The 21197-nt window shown below is 42.0% G+C and overlaps 2 protein-coding genes across 4 annotated transcripts; one reads left to right on the top strand and one right to left on the bottom strand.

Moving 5' to 3' along the window:
* Positions 1 to 1322: 1322 nt before the first annotated feature.
* Positions 1323 to 4454, bottom strand: LOC133129705 (apolipoprotein D-like). 2 transcript variants are annotated; one of them, XM_061243968.1, is made up of 5 exons: positions 4397 to 4454; positions 2839 to 2976; positions 2183 to 2304; positions 2012 to 2097; positions 1323 to 1672 (listed from the first exon to the last, which is right to left on the bottom strand). In XM_061243968.1, exons 2-5 carry the CDS (start codon positions 2953 to 2955, stop codon positions 1437 to 1439), a joined length of 561 nt encoding a protein of 186 aa, XP_061099952.1. In that variant the 5' UTR covers positions 2956 to 2976; positions 4397 to 4454; the 3' UTR covers positions 1323 to 1436. The 2 variants fall into 2 exon arrangements, with proteins under 2 accessions (XP_061099952.1, XP_061099951.1); XM_061243967.1 differs by lacking the exon at positions 4397 to 4454 and adding an exon at positions 3336 to 3426.
* A 3867-nt stretch (positions 4455 to 8321) lies between these two features.
* On the top strand, positions 8322 to 17474 carry mynn (myoneurin). 2 transcript variants are annotated; one of them, XM_061242454.1, is made up of 8 exons: positions 8322 to 8412; positions 9062 to 9368; positions 10377 to 11140; positions 11770 to 11929; positions 12888 to 13066; positions 13443 to 13526; positions 13728 to 13814; positions 14564 to 17474. In XM_061242454.1, the coding sequence occupies exons 2-8, from the start codon at positions 9097 to 9099 to the stop codon at positions 14821 to 14823; spliced, it is 1806 nt and encodes a 601-aa protein (XP_061098438.1). In that variant the 5' UTR covers positions 8322 to 8412; positions 9062 to 9096; the 3' UTR covers positions 14824 to 17474. The 2 variants fall into 2 exon arrangements, with proteins under 2 accessions (XP_061098438.1, XP_061098437.1); XM_061242453.1 differs by having other exon boundaries at positions 8353 to 8412; positions 9117 to 9368.
* The last annotated feature ends 3723 nt before the right edge of the window (positions 17475 to 21197 follow it).

The raw sequence follows: 21197 nt of genomic DNA, 5'->3' as shown, positions 1-21197 counted from the left end.
AACACATTATCAAATAAACATTCACAAAAATATATGTATTGATTTATACACTCAGTGAGCAATTTATTAGGTATTTATTAGACTTAATTTTTAGACTTAAGTCTTCTGCTGCGGTAGCCTATCCTCTTTAGGTTTGGCGCAGTGTGTGTTCAGAGATGCTTTTCTGCATATTGTTGTTGTAATGTGTGGTTATTTGCTTTACTGTCACCTTCCTGTCAGCTTTGACCAGTCTGGCCCTCCTCCTCTGACCTCTCTCATTAACAAGGCGTTTTTGCCCACAGAACTGTGTTTTTTGTTTTTCGCACCATTCTCTGCAAGCACTAGAGACTGTTGTGCATGACAATCCCAGGAGATCAACAGTTTCTGAGATACTCAAACCATCCTGTCTGGCACCAACAATCATTTGACAGTCAAAGTCACTTTTGGTTATATTACCAAGATCAATTATACAAAATCAAAAGTGGATAAAGAATATCTGTTGTACAAAGTGCAATCAATAAAACCAAAATGTAGGTTATGATAATTTTGCCATTTTACAAATAATGGTGTATAAGTTGCCCCCTGGCTGCTGATACAGGATCAGTTTAGCTTTTTATTGAACAATGTAGAATTGGGGTTGGGAAATCTGGTTAGGAAATAGATTGGCATGTTAACGCAACTTCATTTAATATCTCTCCAGCAAATGACTAGAATGCTAGATTGTGCACTCTGTGAGAAGGTCTGTCACAATGTGGCATTTTAACAAGCATAATCAATTTTGTGTGATTGTAGCTAATTATCAGCGATCTGGTTACATTAATCCTAATAATATATACTAAGTATATTAATACATACTCTTACATACTTTTTTGTGGTAGAAAATCCATAACTCACTTAAATGCTTCATTTGAAATAATGACATTGTGCTATATGAATAAACAATTTTACTTTTATAAATAGACCAAATTGCGTGTCAATGTTTACCACAAGAACTGATCATTATCATACATTTTATCATACAGATTATTTTTATACTGTCACAGATGGCAATAGCTAGCTACATTACTGTAATGTCTATAAGCATTCCATGAATCCTTCACCGACAAGTGAATTTTGGCACATACTGCTGTTTTCATTGAGACCACATGGTGGCAGTAGAAATCCATATTATTAATTGACACAAGGGGTGCGCTATGAGAAATTGAAAGTAAATGCTCACATACTAGTTTTAGACACTGACGTTTATTTACAGCGAATTTATAATACCATGGTATCGATATATTTAAGGTATATAGACATTTAATAAAGATTCAAAAAAGCATTTTTCTTTTACAAAAACTTTGGAATAGATGACTGAATTGCATGTTTGTCATCCAGACGGACCCTCAAATAACCAATAATAAAAGGTTTTTTGTGATTTGTCTTTAAACTATTTGACATTTTTGCATTTTAGTCATTCAAAACTCTTTGTCACAGCCCTGTTGTTTAGATGAAATCATTCTGGTGACATCAATGTTGCTTTTGGTAAAAATGTCTTTTGCTCTGTTGATGGTGTCTGCTGGAAGGGTGCGCGTGCGGCCCAGGATCCAGGCGAAGTCGACGTGAAAAAGCCTCAGGATGTCAGTGCAGGAGTACACCAGCGCCGATTTGTCATAATCAGTTGATATAATCCAGTACGGGGAGTAAGGTGCGACTGCGCAAGAGAGAGAGAGACACACACACACACACACGCAGACAGATCATGTGCATTATATTCAAACTTTAACTTAATTATAGTTTCCACTGCAGCTTGTGACTTCACTAAATGCTTCATGTGAATAGAATTCCAACAATGAATAGTTCCAAAATAAAAGTGCTACTAAATGCCACATCTGAGCATTTGTAATACTGACAAAGTGCAAAGTTTAACATATGCAACATGGCCAACCCCATAAACAATAATAGTGCAAGGTCCTGTTTTAGTTTTGATTTAGAAAATATTTATACTTCCACTCAAGATTTACAAAGTGACTGTTGTCCTCTCCATACTTACGGAAAGAGAAGCTGATTCCCAGTTTGGCTGGCTGATTAATGTCCTCTACGATACCAGTCCCCTCCATAGTCTTCAACTGTCCTTTCCTGTGATAGGAAATGGTGTCTGATAAGATGGCTGTGTGGATCACTTGGAAAACACCGCTTAGTTAGCAGTAGTTTGAATACTCACCGTATTTCTGAGCTGGATACTTTAATGGTCCCGTCTGCATTCATTGTCAGGTTTGTCTCAATGCACCTCCCTTTCTCATACTGAGCTGGCAGTTTCGCAACTTCATACCATGTCCCAAGGAACTGGGGAGAAACATGGGGGGAATAAAGGAAAATGAAAAATAAATGTGCAAATCATGTAAAAGTGAAGAAAACCTTGGGTAAATTGTTGGTTTAAATTAGAGGGGCACAACAAGAGCCAATCTGTTGCAGGATTTTCTGCCAACTTCTGCTCTTAATGATTAATTAGCCTAATAATGTCTTGATCTGACATTTGTATGAGCACCAGCTACAGCTGCAGACTGCAAATATATCTGAAAGATTTTACTGTGCTAAAGTATGAGAGTGAACCAGCATAGTTCATAAAATTGGCAGAAAACAGAAACATGATTGGTTGGAACAAAAACCTGCACGCAGGTCGGCATACGCAGTTGTGTGTTTAAATTGTTCAGCCATTTAAAAAAATTATTTATTTAAATAAATGCAATTTGTATTTACTACTACAGTCATAGATATACCTTATTTGATTGATGTTACTAAGCGACATGAGACTGTGGGCCATTACTCCCAATTCAACTTTCTATTGGGTGAACCACTGAGCCTACAGAGGGGTGTTACCTGTTTTAAGACAAAGTTTGGCTGGAGAGGTGGCTCTGGACAGGTACCCCAGTGGGGTACCTGGGCATTGCTGAGGGATAGGAGTAGAGGGAGAATAAGGGCGAAAGAGGCCTTCATGATCTCAAGGCCAGCTTCAACCTAGAATAATTAGGAACAAGCAGCAACTAATTAATTAATGACTGAATTCATATTTCATTAAAGTGTCTTAGGCTGCATGTTGCTCAGCCTGTGTGAGCTACTAAACATTTCCATATTTACAAATGAATACAATTTGTAACACAATCACAGATGCTACACACACAACCGTTTTCAGTGCTGTCAGTGTTTTTCAGTATTATCTCAGAAAAATAGTCTTGCTTTTCTAACGCAGAGAGCAGCATCATGGCCGTAATGAAGTCCACAGCACAGTATGTCGAATCCACAGCTTTGATCCCATGAAATGATTTCAAAGATTTGTATCCCTTATTTTTCTCTCAATATGAAACGTCCGATCATACCAGTAGCCCTGTGCCATCATTGGAGTGCTGTCTCTCAGTCCAGAAGCGTGCAGACAGGCACACGTGTCCTTTAAAGCACTGGTAGCCAGCTGCCTCTTCTTTTCAGTTTTGTGCGAGTGGTCTGCTTCTTGTTGATCAGGGATCATCAAATCATGGTCCTCAAGGGCCGACAACTGCTGCCCCCCCCCCCCCCTTTCCATTTACCTGGGAGTCAGGTGTGAAGAGAGTCTGGCCAATCAGTGGCACTAATTGTTCAGTCAATTACCCGGGAGAAAAGGAAACCAGGGCTGGGTATGTATTCGAAGACCAGATTTGATGATCCCTGTTGTTGATGGTATAAATAGACTTCCGGGCGCACAATCAACCAAGTGTAATAAGGCAGGGAATACCCTGAAGTCTGAATCTATCCCTAGTTTTCTTTGGTTGGCTACAAACCACTCAGCGAGACTCTCAGTTAGAATTCAATTCTGTATCATAAAGCATGCCAATGCATCAAGGACTAGTGCTATGACTGAATGCACTACACAGGAGGCTGCCTATTTCAGACTTTTTAATCTTAGATTGTTGGTATATACGTTCCTGTAGCTACAGATATTTATTTACAGATAGCATCCTTTTGAGGTTTCAAGTTTACAATTTTTGAGCTTCACATGACATTATTTGTATGTTACCTTTAGCATGTTTAAAACACATATTTCATGTTTTTCATCTTTACAAAACCATATAACAAAAAGCATTCTCATCTTAATAACTAAGCTAACCTAAGCTTGGTGCAATCACACACACACGTACACGCCAATAGAATGTTTTTATATAACAAAACAAAAATTTCAGTCTGAACTGTGTTCAGAATTAACTTCAAAAACACCAAAAATCAATAACTACATGTATAATGTAGACTAAACATGATGTAAACCAGTGTCTGATCCTGTTATACTGCTGCTACATTATTGTCACAAGAACAACAGTAGTTGATTGCTGAAAGACAAACCGTAAAGTTTTATCTGTGACTATAAAAACATCGGAAATTGTCTTTGTTATAGCATGTAACCTATTCTTACCTCAGTGTAGTCTTCAGACAGAATTATAACTAAATCCCAGACAGCCTGTATTTATAACTATCACTTGTTCTAAGGGATCACGTTACAGGAAAACGCTACTGGATGAACAGCAGGCTTTGTAAACACCATCTCTTATTTCTAGCATAAAGTGGATGATTAGGTAAATTGGCGTCACAGGGCACATACCAGGATTAATGTTATAAAACAATCCAGCCCTTATCTAAATCCCAGGAGACACTGCATTCTGTGTTACCCTGTTCTAAATAACTCCATCTATAATTCCATCTAGTTTTAAAGGATATTAGGAAGCTTCTCTTTTACTTCACTTTTACTGAAAAGTACAAAAATCTATTTCCTTACAGATTTTTGACATTAGTTGAAATCTATTAGCTGTTATATATAGTGCAGTGTGGTTGCATTTGGGCGGTGGTACAATTTCTGTTCTTTTGGCTCTGTACTCCAGCACATTGGATTTGAAATGAAACCATGAATATGACATTAAACTACAGACTGTCCCATTTACCTTGAGGGTATTTACGTCCATATCAGGTGATCAGTGTAGGAATTACATTTTTTTTATACATAAATGGTAAATGGTTGGCATTTATATAGCGCCTTTATCCAAAGCGCTGTACAATTGATGCTTCTCATTCACCCATTCATACACACACTCACACACCAATGGCGATCGGCTGCCATGCAAGGCACCGACCAGCTCGTCAGGAGCAAATGGAGGTTAGGTGTCTTGCTCAGGGACACTTTGACACAGCCCGGGCGGAGGATCGAACCGGCAACCCTCCGACTGCCAGACGACTGCTCTTACTGCTCTTACTGCCTGAGCCATGTCACCCCCGTATATAGTTCTCCCATTTTAAGTAATCAAAAGTAATTGGACAGTTGGCTTCTCTGCTGTTTCTGATTAGTCCGGTGTGTTTAATCTCTTCCTTAGTGCAGGTATCAGTATCTAGTCTTGATCCTAGTCTTGATTGCCTTTGGAGTCTGTTATTGGAGTTTGTCAACATGAGGACCAGCGTTGTGTCAGTGACAGTCAACAAAGCAAATATCTAATCAGCCAATGTGGCAGCAACCCAATGCATAAAAGCACGATGCACACAGCCATGGTCAAGATGTTTAGTTCTTGTTCAGACCAAACATCAGAATGAAGAAAAAATGCGATCTAAGTGACCTTGACTGCGGAAAGATTGTTGGTGCAAGACAGGGTGATTTGAGTATCTCAGAAACTGCTGGTGGGATTTTCATGAACAACATACTTTCAATCATGAGTTTACAGAGAACGGTGTGACAACAAAAAACATCCAGGCAGTTCTGTGGGCCAAAACACCTTGTCAATGCGAGGTCAGAGGAGAATAGCCAGAGTGGTTCAAACTGACAGTAACTCAAATAACAATGCATTACAACAATGGTATGCAGAAGAGCATCTCCACAATGCGTCAAACCTTGGTGGGCTAAAGCAGACTTAATTACATAAGTGTTGTTTTGAGATTGGAGGTATGTAAATATTTAATTTAATTTTCTGTTGTCGTTCTTTGTTGTTGCTGTTAAATGTTTATGTAATCCCCGCAAACTGTTTTCAACTTTCTCCTCTCTTCTGGCCCCCCCTCCCCCCCCACCCCCTTCATCGCTCACACCTGATGACTTTGTCTCCTTCTTTGAAAAGAAGGTCGATGCTATTCGCAATTCCTTCTCCCAACCCTCCACCCCTGCTGACCCTCCTACCCTCCCCAACTCCCTAACCCCCTCTCTGACGCCGACACACTGAAACTCCTTACTTCCCACCACCCAACCACCTGTCCTCTTGACCCCATCCCCTCTCCCCTCCTACAATCTATATCTGATGACATTCTCCCTTTTCTCTCCTCTCTAATCAACACCTCCCTCTCTTCCGGCACCATGCCCTCTTCCCTGAAGAGGGCCAGAGTCACTCCCCTGCTCAAAAAACCTACTCTGCCCTGAACAACTACCGGCCTGTCTCTCTTCTTCCCTTTCTCGCTAAAACTCTGGAACGGGCGGTCTGCTCCCAACTGTCCACTTATCTTCTCCAGAACAATCTCCATGACCCCAACCAGTCTGGCTTCAAGAGTGGTCCACTGAAACCGCCCTGCTCGCGGTCACTGAGGCACTCCACTCTGCTAAAGCAAAATCCCTCTCCTCTGTCCGCATCTTCCTCGACCTGTCGGCCGCCTTCAATACAGTCAACCATGAGATTCTGCTCTCATCGCTGTCTGGGATGGGTGTCACAGGTTCTGCACTCGCTTGGTTTTCCTCCTACCTCTCTGGTCGCTCCTACCAGGTGACTTGGAGGGGCTCAGTCTCCGACCGTCAACCCCTACGAACTGGAGTCCCGCAGGGCTCGGTTCTTGGGCCTCTCCTCTTCTCGCTATACACCATGTCTCTTGGTTCTGTTATTTCTTCCCACGGCTTTTCTTATCATTCCTACACTGATGACGCCCAACTCTTCATTTCCTTCCCCCCCGACACCCAAATCACCACACGGATCTCTGCCTGCTTGGCTGATATCTCTGCGTGGATGACTTCCCATCACCTGAAGCTCAACCTTGCCAAAACTGAGCTTCTCTACATCCCTGCTAAGTCCTCTCCGTCAATCGACCTCTCGTTGACTGTTGAGGACTTTGTAGTTTCCTCCTCCCGTACGGCAAAGAATCTTGGGGTGACTCTTGATAACTGCCTCACCCTGGCTCCGCAAGTATCCTCCACTGCCAGAACCTGCAGGTTCTTTCTGTATAATATACGCCGTATCCGTCATCTCCTGACTGAGAAAGCCACCCAGCTCCTAGTCCAGGCGCTCGTCATTTCCCGCCTGGATTACTGCAACTCCCTCCTAGCCGGTCTCCCAGCGTGTGCCATCAAGCCCCTCCAGCTGGTCCAGAATGCTGCAGCCCGCCTGATCACCAGTCAGCCCAGGTCGGCTCATGTCACCCCGCTTCTCATTGGCCTCCACTGGCTTCCTATTGCCGCACGCATCCGTTTCAAGGCCCTAGTGTTGGCATTTCAGGCTGCTAAGGGGACTGCCCCACCTTACATACAATCCCTGATCACTCCCTACTCCCCAGCTAGACCACTCCGGTCTGCCAGCTCTGGTCGCGTTACGGTTCCCTCTCTACGTGCACCTGGCGGTCGAGCTGCACGTTCACGCCTGTTTTCCGTTCTGGTTCCTCAGTGGTGGAATGACTTGCCTACCACTGTCAGAACAGCAGAATCCCTCCCCCTATTTCGACGCAGACTCAAAACCCACCTTTTCAAACTCTACCTTAGTCCTCCCTCCTGATTTCCCCTGCCCCTCCTTTCTGATATCCCTATCCTTGTCTAAAAATATTTTAAAAAATGCACTTCTGATGACAACTATGTTTAGAACAGCATTTCCTGTGTATCTTGCTAGTTTCTGGATGTGATGCTCTGACTTATGGTAGAACCTATGCACTTGTAAGTCGCTTTGGATTAAAAACGTCTGCCAAATGACTAAAATGTAAAAATGTTAAATGTAATCCAAATTCAGAATCTGTTTCATTATTACACTAAACTTTAACGTGTAAGATAACTGAGCTGAACTAAACTGAACATTCTAATACTAATGTAACAATCACTACTAATAGTAACTGAGTTCTGAAACACTGACTTCGAATTTCGAGAAGAAAAAAAAAACATTCCAAGAAACCTACACTTCAAAGGTTTAAATATTTTTGACATTATTTTTCTGTTTCTTTAAAGATCGGTTCTCATCGGAAATTAAGTCGTGTGATATATGAAAGGGTTAAACAAAGATACAGAAGAGTATAAATGTGTCCTGATGGTCCCTTACTTTAGTTTAGAATCCAGTGTCGGAACTCTTGATGAAATACAAATTTTAAATACACACCGGAACTCCATAACTGGATACGGAAGACACGTAGTTTGTTATCTCACGTAATTCATGTAAACTCGACGTCGTCACAAAATGGCTGAATGGAAGTGAGAAAAAATAAGACTAAACCTCACAGGTTGGTTGCTTTGCAAATTTAAAGAAAATTGCACTGTCACATTTAAAGTTTTATCGCATGACAACAGTAAAATGTACTATAATTTCATGTCCTCGTATGGCTGTTAAGTGTATCCTACGGAATCTTTTTTTATTTTTTCTACTGCTGTGCGCTACGTGTCCTTTCGCAATAAGAGCCCTATTGTTGTGATATACAGTCTGAATAAGAGACTACTAATGTTAAATATGGATCTACGTGTTATGTAGAGTATTATCACAAGGTTTATAGTAGGATATAGATCCTACAAGTGACATCGTAGGTCCTAAAGTGACACAAAAGTTAGTAGAAATATAACTGTATGAAAATATTTACATTAACTTGTTTTATTTTCCTGTAAAGTTTCTTATTGCATTGAGTAAAGGATTATTTCCAATTAGCCCATTTATTCCGTAAGCATGACTGTAGTTGTCTGAACATTTGTTGCCTCTCCCGTAAAAACAAAAGTAAAACAATAGCAATGGCCGGTGATAACACCGGCAAAGATAATTTTTGCGTAGTTATTATTCTTATTCTTCGTATTATTATTATTATTATTATTATTATTATTGCTACTACTACTACTAGCCGTGGTTTATCATTAAAACCATTAAAAACGTTTTTTTTCTTCCAGGTGTATCAGATTTAGCATCCTAGCTTTTTTTGGCAATGCCACCTCTGCCCCACAGCGAGCGGCTTTTGGAGAGACTGAGGAAGCAGCGCGAAAAGGGTTTGCTGTGTGACTGTACTGTCGCGATAGGGCAGTCCATGTTCCAAGCTCATTGGAACGTTCTGGCAGCCTTCAGCGGATACTTCAACTCCCTGTCTGATGCGAGCGCAATTGACAAGACCGTTACCTCCCTGGATCCTGAGTGTGTGAACGAGGGGGTGTTTGAGAAACTGATGGATTATGTGTATTCTGGGTACCTTGATGTTGACAGGTAAACTGTATGTGCAGTATCTCCGCCAAATGTAATGTATGTGGAATGTGTTCACTGGATTAAAAGACAGCCCACTAATTGAAGAGTCGATTAATACAATTTCATGCCTCTAATTGTTACCTTGCTAATTACATGAAACTAATTATGCTAATTATTTTCCAGATGATGTCATGTTTCTGACAGGTATTATTTGGTAGATCCACTTTTGCACCTTTGGTAATGTCCAGCAGAAATACAGTCCAACAATGTCCAATAGAAGCAAACTGTCTTGTCCTTACATTTTTCACATTGAGTGCATTTTGGAACATTCCATGTGAATTTCAAATGGAGCAAGGATATAAGGATATTACATTTTGGCCATTTTTGGTCATTGTTATCCTCCGTGTCTTTATAATCCCTATTATAAATTATGAGCCTAAAAATATAGTACACCTAATATGCAAATTATGTACAGTAATTTATTCATTTTCACAAGATTAGAAATGGATGTTTTAAGCCAAGGGTGCACAATTTCAGGCCTGGAGGGCTGGTTTGCATGTTGTTTTTTTCTCCAACCAACTGCCTTAGTTTTAGTTTGAGCTACAGTCCATTTTTTGGTGGAGGTCAGGTATCTGGTAACGCAAACAGTGAAATAAGTTACAGACATGTATGAGAGAATTAATTAATAAATAATAACACAGGGGTTGCTGGGTGGCTCATCTTGTTAAGGCGCGAACCATAGCCCCTGTGTCTGCTATTGAATCTGGACAATGCCAGTGTGGCTGACAGTCCCCCAGAAAGAAAAGGCTGGCTGACATCATTAATTTGCTTCAGAAGAGAGAATGTCTGCACTGTCCTAAATTGTACACGAGTGAATCTGTATGCTGCTCTTGATACTAACCTGTTTTTAAATAAACATATACAGGTATGTTTGGATATATTTTTGGGTAGACTGTGCCATAACTCTTATGAAATGTGTGTCTATATATATAATATTTTGGATGTTTTGTGCTTCTTATGTCTACACAGTTACAATGTGACAGAAATTTGCAAAGCTGCCACTTTCCTCAAGATGGAGGAGGTGGTCGTGCAGTGCACACTGACCCTGGAGGACATCAAGCCTATCTGCTCCGGGGCCAGCCCTCCCCGCCTTCGCACCGCTCCGCCCCACCAGTCAGAGGCAGAGACTGGGTCCTCACTGGGGGGCTTCCAGGGACCTCTGCCCCTGGAGACAGAAGAGGCTCCATCGCTCGGCGTACGGGTTCACGACCAGACGACAAGCAGGGACCAGACGTTCTGGCGCAGACCCTGCCACCAGGGCGGGACTAGAGAGCGCAGGGCTCGTGTGCGCCCCCTGTTGGCGGAGGCGTTCCACACACCCAGCGACCACGTCCCGGATGTACCGGGACCCGGACTCGTCGGACATGTAGGGAAAGATGGGGGAGATGAGCAGATGCGGTCCCGGTCCCGGTCCCCGTCCTTCGACAGCAGCGCGGTCCAGAGCCGCCCCCCCCTGAGGCCAGCCGTGAAGAGGGAGAGGGTGAGGAAGAGCTGCGTGCTGAAAGAGAACTGCGGCTCCGCCTTTCCAGACAGGGACGACGTCGGGGACGCCCTGGCCGGGGAGGTGAAAGCCAAGCCGGTCTGCTTCACCTGCGGGAAGGTGTTCTCCGAGGCCAGCAGCCTGCGCAGGCACATGCGCATCCACAGGGGCGTCAAGCCTTACGTCTGCCAGCTGTGCGACAAGGCCTTCACGCAGTGCAACCAGCTGAAGACCCACGTCCGCACGCACACAGGTGAGGGGTCACCAGGGGTTCAGGCACGTCGAGTCTGGGGCAGCTACCTGCTGTATGTGAAGTGTGCTTTTAGCAAGCTCTAGTCTGGTTAATGAGAAGTTTATGGGTGGAAAAGGGTCTTCAGTTTAGGCCAATATGAAAGAAGTCTTGTCCTTTATTCCCATTTGTTGTTATGGAATTGAATAAGTATGATCATTCTGTAAGTTTAAACACTCAGTGAGGAACACTCATTAGGCATTTATTTTTTAGACTTATTAAATCTTCTGCTGCTGTAGCCTATCCACTTAGAGGTTTGACACATTGTGTGTTCAGAGATGCCTAATGAAGTGCTCAGTGAGTTTATATGGCTTTACCGAAATAGGAAAGGACTGTAAACTCTGTAAAGCGAGAGCCACATGACCTGCTGGTTGTTGTCACTCTGCATTTCATTAATCAATTAGAGCAGCTGACTACACAGATAACCCACTTCTTCTGGTTACTTGGGGCCGAATTGGGGTGCTGATTTTAAGGTGAAAACAAAAGCCAACTGAGCTTGTGGCCCTCTAGGACCACGGTCGCAGACCCCTTGCTCTAGCAGTAGCTTAAAGTCTCCTCTGGAGGCCTGCGTAACACTCTCCCTGTCTGGGAAGGGGAGAAGCCGTACCAGTGTGACCTGTGCCAGAAGGGCTTTGCGCAGAAGTGCCAGCTGGTCTTCCACAGCCGCATGCACCACGGGGAGGAGAAGCCCTACAAGTGCGACGTCTGCGGCCTGCAGTTCGCCACGTCCAGCAACCTCAAGATTCACTCCAGGTGAACCATCTGCGCCCTCGCGCGCATACAGCCTAAACTCAATAACGCTAAGAGAATTAAGCTTTGAAAGATTTCGGAAAAGGATCCAGCTCTTAGCTAATCTTTGGATGAATGATTTTGGATCTGTTGCTTAAAAAAAAATTGCCGTGCCCTGTTAATGTAATCTGAGTGTGTGCACATGCACTCTTTTGTAGTTGTTTGTATGAAACCCCTTAAAAACCGATTTTAACATCGCAGTGTAGCTTAGTGTTTAAGCTTGTTTAACTGAAAGGTTTGTAGGTTTGAATCCCACGTGGGGGAAGATGGCCATGTAGTCGAACAGCACTTAAATACCACCCTGGCCTTAAATAGTGAAGTGATTTAAGTTGAGGGTGGTATTGAACAGCTTCACTAAGTATCTTACTGTAAAATGGCTCATTTGTTACACTTAGAGGTACAATGGGTAAGATTTTTGTGTTAAAACATTGTTACAAGACATTGTTATCATTGAAAAAGGCTCACTGACATGTTGACTCACCCTTTGCCTATGTTTATAGTCCTTAGATTTTCTAAATGTATGGTTGACTGCCTGACACTCTGTACCAAAACATTGTATAACTGTACAATAATTCAAGCTCATTGGTTTGAAATAGGTTCTAACTGCTACAGCCAGTGGCGTTTAAACGTCGGCGCGTTTACAGAGAAGGGAAAGGGATAAACAGTGTTGTGGTTTGAAGGTGTTTGTTGCTGCTATTCCTCTCTTGGCCATTAGAAGTCAGAAATGACCTGTTGTACCTTTAAGCTATGCAAGTTGTCCTGAGCCACTTAGCAGATATTAATGTGCGGTAGTTAATTGGAAGGAAAGCGCCTTTGCTGCGATGACTATAGTTGCAAATTTCCTGTTGGTTTCGGTTGTAAAGGGGAGGGGGAAACAAACACCTCGGGGCTCAAGCTGTCTCTGCTGCCGCCCTGCTGGCAGGAAGCACAGCGGGGAGAAGCCCTACGTGTGTGACTGCTGCGGCCAGCGCTTCGCCCAGGCCAGCACGCTGACGTACCACGTGCGGCGACACACCGGCGAGAAGCCCTACGTCTGCGACACCTGCGGGAAGGCCTTCGCCGTGTCCAGCTCCCTCATCACCCACTCCAGGAAACACACGGGTGAGGCCTCGGGGGAAGGAGGGGAGGTACTGTCTCCGTAGTTTCAGTGTCGTACCAACAGTGTGAAGCCTCCACAGCTGCCTGCTGTTGTGAAATGCATCTCTTGTATCGATGTCTGGAAGAATTCACAGCAGCTCTTGCCAGGATATCTCAGTACTTTGTTTGGTATCTCAGGATTATGGTGTAACCACTGAACCACTGAAGAACCCTATAAATGATCGCTTGCCTGTTTTTGTGAAAACAGTACCATATGCAGTATACTCATATGGTACTGTTTTCACAAAAACAGGCAAGCGATCATTTATAGGGTTCTTCAGTGCGTACGTGTGAAATCAGTCTCCAGATTGACAGTGTGTCTGTGGCCTTCCACGAGCAGGAGAGAAGCCATACGTGTGCCGGACATGCGGGAAGTCATTCACCTCCTGCGGAGAGCTCAACAAGCACTGTCGCTCCCACACTGGTAGGTGCAGATGGGGCAACGGGATCCTCAGGAAAACTCTATCGTAGTACTGTTTGCTTTCCCACTAGTTCCGGAAAACAAGTGCAAAGTGCTTCATCCTGTCTGTAAAATTCCATGTTTTTCAAAGCGCATGATTTGTGATATGCTGATTGATGGCAGCATCCTAGCTGGTTTCAGCCTGACCTCTCTGTGCCTTTGCAGGAGAGAAGCCTTTTATCTGTGAACTGTGTGGAAACTGTTACACGGATGTGAAGAATCTGAAGAAGCACAAAGCCAAAGTACACAAAGGTAAACACCGGCACTAGTCTCAAATTATTGAAGCGATATTCAGATGATATTCAACTGGATTTCCATATATCTGGATCTCTGCTATCTGTATTTACTCTTACGCATATCTACCACTCTTATTGGATATGAGGATCTGGTGGGTATTAGGATGTTCAGTGTCGCTGTGCTAACAATGGAATCATATTCATGATTAAAACAGCAGATCAGATTCTGATCTTTAACAATGGCAGTCCCTGCTGAAAGCACCAGCTCAAGCTATGGTTTGAACCCGCCCTGGTGGCAGGGTCTGCACCAGAACGTCTGGTCCCTGCTTGTCGTCTGGTCGCGAACCCGTACGCCGAGCGATGGAGCCTCTTCTGTCTCCAGGGGCAGAGGTCCCTGGAAGCCCCCCAGTGAGGACCCAGTCTCTGCCTCTGACTGGTGGGGCGGAGAGGTGCAAAGGCGGGGAGGGCTGGCCCCGGAGCAGATAGGCTTGATGTCCTCCAGGGTCAGTGTGCACTGTACGATCATTTCAAGATGATCATACCTGGATTTTACACCAGGGGAACCAAACCAACAGGTGCATGGATCTTGTAGCGGCTACACTGGGCCTTCAACCACCAACCATCCGGGTCCCAGTCACTAGGCTACAGGCTGCCCCAATGGACTAATTAACTAACTAACAGGTTCATATGACCAATTGCTTTATTGGTTGGTTGATGTATTGATTGGTTGGTTAGTTTGCTGGGATTTGCTCCCTCTGTCTGCAGATTTTCCCAGCCCAGATCCTGGCCAGAAGCCCGCCGTGTCGCCTGAGGACCCAGTGTTCTGGAAGGCCACAGCCTCGAGCCTAGTGGAACTCAAGGCCTCAGATGCCCCGCCTCCACTCAGCATTTCTGTCGACCACCAGACAATGATCGGCCCCCCACCCCAAGGAGACGGGGGTAGCGGCGTATCCATCGATCAGATGCTGCGGACCGCCATCGGCTACACTGAGCCACAGTTCATCTTCCTCCAGCAGCTCAACTGACAACCACAGGCCACCAACGGTCGTTCCCACCAGCCACTTCCTTTTTCAAGTATCCTCAAGCCACATACTTGGCAGAAAGAAGGTCTTTGGTCCCCTCTGTCATAGGCTTTCAAGGGTGGCTGTGGGGCAAGGTACCATTCAAGCCAACTCGTCAATGCGTGCAGTTTTCCTACTTGTTCTTCTAAGTAACACATTTCCAAGCTATTCATTTCAATATTTGTTGATGGTTTAATTGCATACTCTCTTTAAGACGGGCCTAATGCAGTTTGTTTAGCATATTTGGAGCAACTGTCACATTACCTATCTCTTCACTAGCTACACTCGCAGTTTTGATTCTTACTTTGGAAAGGGTATGTTTTTAATGGCTGCCACTACGAATTACAGTGTAATGCTGTGTATTAAGGGTCAGATTTACGTACAGTGCAAAAGAAACCGCATTTTGCAAAAGAGGCAGATCTTAAACAGCGAAGTTAAAACATGTTGTGTGCATTGGACATCTTCACTACGTGTGGCGTATTCCTTGTATCAGCTGCCAAGTAAAAGCGTATCCAGTGCAGCACAAAATGTCCCTGCTGTGGTGGCTATTGCCGTTTGAATCAAAGGCGAGATGTAACGTTGTAATGAGCTTGACAATTGCCGGGATAGAATGGGAACGTTGTGTGGAGACATGGCATGTTTTATTTCTCCCAGAAGCGCAATTATTTGTATGGCTGCTTGTTTGTCACAGAAGTTTTTCCCTGTTTATTTCCTATTGAATGTTTTGGAGGATAACTAATACAAACAAACACATGACCCTGTTTTTATTTTCTAACAATGTTCTGTTAAAGGCAAAAAGCATGTCTTTCCGCGATGGACAAAAGCGATTAAAAGCAGCATATCAATGCATTCAGCCTACTCAGATTTTTAGTAATTATTAGTAAATTCTACGGAATACATAATCAGCCACACTTATAATATCTTATAATGCATTAAGGAGAGAAGTGTAGCTTGCCTAGATCTCACGCATACTGCGGTTTCAGGCCCGTGCGCCAGTTTCATACATACAGCGCCTGTTTCCTGGGCAGAATGCGTAATATGTGCGCCTGAAAATCTTTGCCAAAGGCTTAGTAAATCTGGCTTTAAGTGTTTAATTTGAAGGGTCTGTTCTATGGTCACAGGTAAGAAACTGTTTTGAGGTTATTTTGTCCCATGGTCCCAAAATGGTGTCAAATAAAAAGAAAGAATATGGTTGTTGACTGTTTTGTTATTTGTGGTGAACCAGACGTGGTTACTTCATCTTGATAGTATCAGTACCATCAGTGTGAAACGTCCACAGTTGCCTGCTGCTTTAGGATGTGTCTCTTGTTTTGATATCTGGAAGAATTCACCTGCAGAACTTGCAAACTACTTGGTCGGGACATCTCAGTGCTGTGTTTGGTATCTCAGGATTATAGTGTAACTCATTAATTTGCAACAACCATTTTCAAGGGCTATATCTTCTTCAAAATGTAAAAATACAATCATAGAAATGTGATTTGAAAATGTGTTTCATAAACATAATATGAAAACAATAAGGTTCCCTTTAATTGTTGTAATTGTTGTTTTTGGCCTAGTAATATGGTCAGGTACTGGATTGTATGGTTATGTTATGAGTGTATTGGTAATTTGAATGTTCAGAATTTGTTCCATGATTGACATTGGTGTCCTTGTATGACTGTATTCTTGGGTATATTTTCCATGGGAACCTGGCATTGAGGTCTTCCACCTGCATTTTGTTTTTATTTGGTAGTTCATTCCACAAGCCCGTGTACAGCCCTGGTCCTGGGGGAACCGGTTTGAAAGATCAATAATAAAGGGTCAGTGATGAAAAAAACCATAGCAGATCTTAAAGGCCAAGGAGTCATAAGTTCCCCACAGTATTACTTCTACTGTAAAGTTCAAGGGAAGTTCAATCTCCACTTTGTGTACGGTGTACGCTGTCCCCTCCTACTAACCTTTGAACCCCATACAACCCAGTTACAGATTAACTTCTTTCAAGTTAAAAATTAAAATTCCTCCCTCACCGTCATCTTCTTCTAAAAATGTCATATTTTCAGGTGTGACATTTTTTTGTCACGTAGCGGCATGTTAGTGCCCTCCACGAAAGTGCAAAGCAGCTCTCTGGGAGCTGTGATTGTTCCAGCTGAGGCTGTGTATCTTCAGTCAAAATCATAGAAAAATTCCAGGGCTTTCTTCGCTGAACATTCCAAGCTTCCACCAAATGTAAAATCTGAACTGCTTGTTTACAAAGACCAGTGTCTGCAGCTTGGTTACTGCCCTTGCATCACGCAACCTGCTTTCTGGTAATAGGCCTATGCAAAATGAAAGGTTTGTTTTTGTTGTATGTTACAGTCGTATTGTGCCATTGTGTTGACTACCCTGCTGTAAAATCCATCTATGACCATCTTGAAATTGCTGGCTACCAGCAGTTTCAAAACATAGTTTGAGCTGGTCAAACCATGTTGTGCATGGAGCTGGTCTGATCTGGTCAACCAGCTGCCAGCTGGTGGATATTGTTGGGATATCAATTTAAATTGTAACTGCAGTATATACAATTGCTATTATCATTAACACAATGAAATATGGTACTTTGTGAAGATTTATAAGAAAAACCAATAAATTGTGTGAATCTACTGTATGGTTGTTTTGATTGTTTGCTAAGGTAGGCTGTGCATCACTTCAGAGCCCTGACTTTTTTCTGGCTATAAAAGACCGCACCTTACTAATTTATGTAGGTGTACATTTTTGTTATTTGCGTTACTGTCACCTGCCTGTCAGCTTTGACCAGTCTGGCCATTCTCATCTGATGTCTGTCATTAACAAGGCATTCCTGTCTGTAGAACTGCTGCTCACTGGATTTTTTTGGGGGGTTTCTACACTATTCTTTGCAAACTCTAGAGACTAGGGTGCATGAAAATCACACAAAGATCAGCAGTTTCTGAGATACTTAAACCACCCTGTCACCAACAATCATTCCGCGGTCAAAGTCACTTACATCACATTTTTTCCACATTCTGATGGTTGATGTGAAGATTAACTGAAGCTCCGGACCCGTCTCAACATCTAAATACTGCTTTCTACAGTATGAATCTCCTTGATTCTTGAAGTTGTTACTTTCGCTTGCATTGTTTTGTTTGAGATTAAAAAAAAGGTCTGTGCATAAGGGCATGGTTTAAGTTTTAATGAGAAATATCCAATATTGGAATATCAAAAAAACAATGTAATATTGTAATATTTTAGAACATTGCCATGTTTTGAGTACATTTACAGTTCCAAGAAACAGGGTTAGCACTTCTAAAAGCAAACAGTAGATGGAGCACTAATCCTGCAATATATGTAATAACAAATCAATTTTTAGGCCTTTTTTTGTCTGTAAAACGCCAGTTGCTCTAATGCAGTCCCCCTCTGGAGAAAATGTTCATTGGCGGGCTTTAATTGTCATTTTAGTTTTAGTCATTAACAGCAAAAGCTTCATTACTGCAGAAATTGGTGCAACGCCATTGGTAGATTCCAATGTGTGAGCTATCAAAGCCTCGGTTGTCATTCCATTGCCACTGGCTCAGGCAGCCTCAAGCCTGGTAATGCACTACCAATGAAAGGTGAAAGGGCAGGGATTTCTGTTGCCCACAATCAAATAATTACTGTAAAGGTCAAGCTCTACTGGGTGTCAGGCACATAGAGATTAGGAGTAAAGGGCTGTGCACTCATCAGCTGTTATTTGTCCCACCTTTTCTAATACCAGGGGAAAGACAACAGAAAAACACTGCTTGCCCAATCAGATTGGTGAACCAAAATGAGCAGATAAATGAAGGTGTCATTGGCTCTTCTTACACACATTCACTTATCTGAACATTTTGGTTCAGTACTCTGTCTGGGCAAGCACTTTTATGGATAATATCATAATCTAAAAACTATAATCAAAAAATGTATAAGTCATTCATATTTAGTATTTAAAATATAAGTGTTCAACTATACAGTACATGTTTCTGGCAATGGGTGCATTTTTATCTGAGTCATACTGTTTTGTAGAAAAAATATTATCTAATTGTTCCATCAAGGGAAAACGAATTGTGATGAAAACACATTGATTAAATAGCCCCTTTGACAGCTGATGTAATGTTTTTCCAGGACATTTCTGATTTTATCTTGGGTGATGTTAATATGGCTGATCATCTTTTTTAAAGAGATGTTGTTGTTGTTGCATGTCTTAAAGACAGTAGTAACAAGGAAGGGTTCCTGGGTTTAAATAAACTCAGCTTTGATCAATGAATTTCAATTATTTGAGAGAATACAACCCTGTGACACGCTTTCTGTTTTGTTTTCTTCTTATGGGATCAGAAGGCCATGTGGTGTAGTGGTTTGAGAGAGCTTAACCACAAGGCTGCAAGATTGTCAGTTCTAATCTGAAATAATGCATCACCTCTGCACTCTGCAGAAATGCATGTAGCAATTTGTTTAATTTATTTAATTAATCTCTTATGTATGATGACCTGGGGAATTGAAGTGGGTAGGGAATGCATTACATTACATTACAATCCCTTATCAGATGCTTTTCTCTAGTGATGTACAGTATTCGACTGCTGTTTGGCCCTGGGCGAAGAGTCCTTCTTGGCCAACCAACACTTCTCCCTGCAACATTCTAGATTTCACAGGTATTCTATTGTTATGTTCCATGTTGTTTTGTTGTGTTCCCGCTGTTTTTCCCTTCTTTTTTACTCTGCAGGTAGCCATTCACCATTCCGTTCACTGTCTCCATCTTTTAACCAAGCACAAACCTAGTTAACAGATCTGAATCTGAAACATGTATAGCCAGGTTAGATGTATAGAACATGCTCCAGAATTATTGGTAAGTATGCACAAAAAATGCTGTAAGCTAAAATAGTACAGTTTAATTTTCCAACATTTAATTTTTCAAGCAGTGTTCTTTATTAATGATTCAATGCAATCAAACAAAGTCTTACATTTTTCTAATAAAAAATACAAATATTTCCCCAAAAACAGGTTCCACAATTATTGGCACCCATAATACTTTGTGCAAACACCCCTGGCAGAGTTGACAGCCATGAGTCTTTTCCAATAATTTGTGATAAGGTTATAGAACACATTTGGATTGATTTTTGACCATTCATGCAGAACCTTTCAGAATCATTGATATCCTTCGGATTCCCCCTCTTCAGTTCAGACCACAGGTTTTTAATGGGATTTAAGTCTTGAGACTGAGGTGGCCATTAGAGAACCTGGATGTTGTTTTCACTTAACCATTTCTGTGTGGATTTTGATCACTGTCCTGCTGGACAATTTACCTATGACCAAGTCTCAGCTTCCTGGCAGAGGCAGGAAGGTATATATATATATATATATATATATAGTATATATATATATATATTTTTTTTAACCTATTTTCTTATACAGCATAAATGCCATTCAGGGTGTAAAATCGACTGTGGCATTTGACTTTTATTTTGAAGGTTTTTTGTTTATATTTGGAAGTTGAATTTGAGAGACGGTAACAGCAATTGCAGCTTTTGATCAGGGACCCAGGGCAGCCTAAGGCATATATAGAGCTGTTTTAAAGGTTAAATCAGCGCTTATCCCATTTACCTCACTGTGACTCTAATGCATGGCCAAAACAAGACGAGCATAAATCCTGTTTAAAAAGCTTACACTGTGGATATTCTTAAATTAGCGGTGTAAATGTCTTAATGCCTTGTATCCTTCATTGTTAAGCACTGCATTCGTGATTTCATTTTTAATAGAAGCTCTCTATCTTAACCCAGTCCCATAGTTGGCTGTGAAATATTAACCCAAAGTTATGACGAATGTAATAAAGAAGTAAAAGCAAATTATGTCACTATCCTTATATATTTATTAAAACCATACTATATATACTTATATACATATAAACACAATACTCTCACAGAACCTGTTGAACATTCATCATAAGAAGACAACAGCAGGTTAAAGTCAATTTAACCCATGCAGGATAAGCTTTGGAGCCTCACATGGTTGTATAAGCTCCCCTCTCCTCTTCACATTATAAACAAATAATTGTAGAAGCCATTATGCAAACATGAATTGTGAACAAGACCAAGTAAAAATAAAAAACCACTAAATGTGAGCCTAGTCGTATTCTCATCTGTATTTATTGGTGACCTGTATCTGGTTGGACAACTGATGATTATTACATCTGACGCACAGGTAATTTTCGCAAGTGCATTGGTCACTTTACAATAAGGTTCCTGAATTGGCATTAACTAATATAATCATTAACATTAATTAATGATGGATAAATATAATAAATTAAGCATGAAATGTATCTATTTATTTCAGTTTTCATGCATTAGCAAACCATAGGA

The sequence above is a fragment of the Conger conger genome, chromosome 5, assembly GCF_963514075.1.
Source record: "Conger conger chromosome 5, fConCon1.1, whole genome shotgun sequence".
NCBI lineage: Eukaryota > Metazoa > Chordata > Actinopteri > Anguilliformes > Congridae > Conger > Conger conger.
The sequence above is the reverse complement of the archived record's forward strand: the minus strand, read 5'-3'. Positions and strand labels throughout refer to the sequence as shown.